This window comes from Myripristis murdjan, chromosome 23 (genome assembly GCF_902150065.1).
Source record: "Myripristis murdjan chromosome 23, fMyrMur1.1, whole genome shotgun sequence".
Taxonomy (NCBI): Eukaryota; Metazoa; Chordata; class Actinopteri; order Holocentriformes; family Holocentridae; genus Myripristis; species Myripristis murdjan.
The window spans coordinates 2,200,938-2,204,935 of NC_044002.1; the positions used below are offsets into that span (position 1 = coordinate 2,200,938).

At 47.2% G+C, this 3,998-nt stretch overlaps 1 protein-coding gene across 1 annotated transcript; it reads right to left on the reverse strand.

Moving 5' to 3' along the window:
• Window positions 1–988: 988 nt before the first annotated feature.
• Window positions 989–2,609, reverse strand: LOC115355150 (shaker-related potassium channel tsha2). The gene has a single exon (XM_030045833.1). The coding sequence runs from the start codon at window positions 2,562–2,564 to the stop codon at window positions 1,128–1,130; it is 1,437 nt and encodes a 478-aa protein (XP_029901693.1). The 5' UTR covers window positions 2,565–2,609; the 3' UTR covers window positions 989–1,127.
• Window positions 2,610–3,998: the final 1,389 nt, after the last annotated feature.

Sequence of the window (3,998 nt, forward strand, 5' to 3'; positions counted from 1 at the left end):
TCACTCTATTTCAACATTAAACACCCTAAATGCTGTAAACGATACTAATTTTAGTTGATGAAATCAACCAACATGAAGGGCTTTTACAACATGGCGGATTATGGCCTCACAGTAGCTTTTTTCTCTCTTCAATTCAGCCCTGTGTGTCCTTTTTTTATTTCAGTGGCAGACAATACAGAAAAGTCTGGAACGTTGCTATAGAAACTGCATCCCTACAAGTGTGCAGGAGCCGATTTAATCCACACAGTGGCGCTCGTGTTTTGGGAGAGCTGCGTCTACTTCATCATAGCGCGTCTGCATTTGCAAATGCTCGAGAGAGAGGGGGGATCATACTTTGTGACGCCTTATTTATCAATGCAAAATTTGAAATGGAGGTGGCTGCTGCCTTAAAAATAGTTTGATTCTTGCTTTGCTGTGCACGGTATTTACTATACGCCTAAATTCATTGAATAGACAGAGATAAAACCTGTCAGGGACTTTTTTTTTTTAAGTTGGGGCTCATTATGATCGTTACACTTAATTATCAAAAGCAGACAAGTGACTTATCAACACCAACTGATCTGATCTGTTATAGCGCTGATAGCGTTCCAGGCTGGATGGAAAATACATGAGGGTGAAATAACAGGTGTGTATATGTGTGTATGTGCGCGCGCACGGGCTCCACTGAGTGTCCATAATAACACTGCCACCATGTGCCTTCTGCATCATTCTGTAAATTTAGATAAATATTGGTCCAATATTGTCTTCAGATAGCAGGCCTAAAGCAAATGTAAACTCTGAAACCCTTAATTTGCGATTAGGGCAATAAATTACGCTTTTTACTAAGGTAATAAAGTGCTACAATTGGCTAAGCTGATAATGATTTCTAAGCTTTATTAGTTATAAGTTTTTTTTTCCCTTGTCCAACCCTTCACCTGCAACAATGATGCGCGTAATGGAAGACTGTTTCAGGGGGAAATATTCTTAAAACCACGACTCAACCGCTGTTATGATATTCTACTAAATAATTCCTTGATACCAGAAATAAGAGCTTGCCAGTCTACTCAAGCCAGAGCGCAGAATGGTGATGTACTCACTGAAAGAAACGCGCGTTTCTCAGCGCACCACTTGATGCGTAATTTCGGCAATCATACATCGGTAAGCTTCCCACTGTACGTTTTGTGCGGGCTGCAGTTGGTGTATTTTATTGAGTCTGCGTCGTCACTGTCCAAGTAGTCTGATTTGGATAGTGACGGCTTGCTGTCACTCTTTTTGAACTCGCCAAATGAAGGCTGCTGCTGGCCACAAGTTACATGAGTGTACTGGAACTGCTCCTCGTGCTCCGTCTCCCTGTGGTAGAAGTAGTTGAAGTTGGAGACGATGACGGGAACGGGTAAAGCGATGGTCAGCACTCCGGCTATGGCGCACAGAGAGCCGACGATTTTCCCTCCGATGGTGACCGGACACATGTCTCCGTAGCCCACCGTGGTCATGGACACCACGGCCCACCAGAAGGCGTCAGGGATGCTGCTGAAGCCCGACTCCGGGTCGTCTGTCTCTGCGAAGTACACCGCGCTGGAGAACAAGATGACCCCTATGAAAAGAAAGAATATCAACAGTCCCAGCTCTCGCATGCTGGCTTGGAGAGTTTTCCCGAGGATCTGGAGACCTTTGGAGTGTCTGGAGAGCTTGAAGATCCTGAAGACCCTGACCAAGCGGATGACCCTCAGGATGGCCAGAGACATGGCCTGCTGGCCGTTGCCTTGGTGCTCGGCTAACTCCAAACCCAGTGTGATAAAGTATGGCATGATCGCCACAATGTCGATGGTGTTCATGATATTTTTGAAGAAGGCGGGCTTGCTCGGACAGGCGAGGAACCTGACCAGCAGCTCGAAGGAGAACCAGATGATGCAGAGCGTCTCCACGATGAAAAACGGGTCTGTGAACGGATTGGGCTTCTTTGCGCGTATAGTTCCGTTCACCACCAGGTGGTCGTCATACGTTCTGCCGTCCTCTCTGAATTCGGGCAAAGTCTCCAAGCAGAAAATCACAATGGATATGAGAATAACCAGCACAGAAACTATTGCTATTCCCCTGGCAGGTCCGGAGCTCTCTGGATACTCAAACAGGAGCCAAACCTGCCGCTGGAACTCGTTGTCTGGCAACGGGCGCTCTTCCTCCTTAATAAAACCCTCATCCTCCTTAAAATTTTCGATCACCTCCTCCCCTAGTTCGTAAAATTTTATCTCCTCCATGAATATGTCCACTGGCACGTTGACGGGTCTCCTGAGCCTGCCGCCAGACTGGTAATAGTAGAGGATGGCATCGAAGCTGGGTCGGTTCCTGTCGAAGAAGTACTCGTTCCTCAGGGGGTCAAAGAAGCGCATCCTCTTCCTCGGGTCTCCCAGCAAGGTGGTGGGGAACTGGGCGAGGGTCTTTAGCTGCGTCTCGAAGCGCAGCCCTGAGATGTTGATGACCACCCTCTCACAGCATTCCTGGTCGGCTCTCTCCGGGTCATAGACATCCTGGGACAGGGCGGCCAGTGCCACAGTCTCATCCAGGTTCTCTCCAGGCACTACTGTCATCTTTCTCCCCAAAGGGCGACGCTCCCCGCACCTCGGTCCCTGCTAGTGTCCCCCCAGTCTCACTCTCTCGCTGTCCGCCTCTCTTTCTGTCTCCAAACGCCGTGCGTATTTGTCCGCGCGATTTGGAAACCAGCGAGTCCAGTCCTCTCTCCGTCCCCCTTCCGCGTCTTGGTGTCTTTTGTCGCTGTCACGTCTGCGGGTGTGCTCGTTTTGTTGGCATTTTTCCTCCCCTTTACCTTCCACACGCTGCTAGTCTGGACTATCGGCTGTCACGTTCACTGCATTTTAAGCAGGCAATGCCCTCCCCAAGCTGACGTGTGTAGACGCTCTCTCACTGAGGAGAAAACACACGCACACATACACACACACATACACACACAGACACACACACACACACACACACACATGTTGTACGAATATGATTCACGTGGTTATTATGAATAAATGCGTTACATTATTCGTCCCATGTGGTTAAATATGCAGAAAAGCCACAAATTTTGGCTACTTTGTTCCAAACCCTCGTGCGTAATGTACCTGTTGTCCTCAGTGTGGCATAGGCTCAAGGTTATTATTTGAGTTGTTGTTCGTAAAAACATGACATGTCATCTTATTTACAAATGGGAACAATACGCATGAATCGCGTTACGAGCATGGCATGGCAGCATATTACATTTGGAAACATGGATAACGCACTTGCTGAGTGTGAAATTTCCACCGTTATAAGCAAGAGCATGCATTTTTAATGCAGAGTCGTTATTACATGTCGTATGATCCGAATGTTATTCGTTACCTGTGGCCCGGGATTTCCTCCATCCATCCTGACACAGAGGAGAGAGGCTCTGCAATGTCACGCCGTCGCCGTTCAGACGAAACCCTGCTGACGTTCCCAGCCAACGCCGCTTTTCTCTTCCACAAGTTGTGCACGACTGAGCTCCAGTCTGTGGCACCTATCATGACTTCCACAGCAATGTGCCTTCGCTTTCTGCTCGGCTTGTTGCACTCATCTTGCATTGTGCAGCGCGCATAGCATGGTGTTTTGCTTTTCTTTCTTTGTTAAAAAATAATAATAATTTAAAAAAACAAATAAAAAATAAATCAGTAGATTGAGCTTATTGGCTAGACCTGGTTTCAGAGGAGCAGCAGTGCAACATGGCTCTTGGAAAAGGAGCCTGAATGGAAGGTAAACACTCCTGCACTGTGCAACAAGTAAAAAGGGATGGAAATAGGGAGAGTTCTGGGCTGGAGCACAAACCAGTGACGTCTATTCCTAAAATAGCTGGATTTCTCCCAGGGCCCAGAGGAAAGTTTCTTTTCCCATGGAATGCCTGGGGGAGCTGCTCGAGGAAAAACGAGATGGCGTTAAAAAAAAAAAAAAAAAAAAAAAAACATAATTAAATAAAAATAAAATTAGGCTGGCAATTTGCATCCCAACCC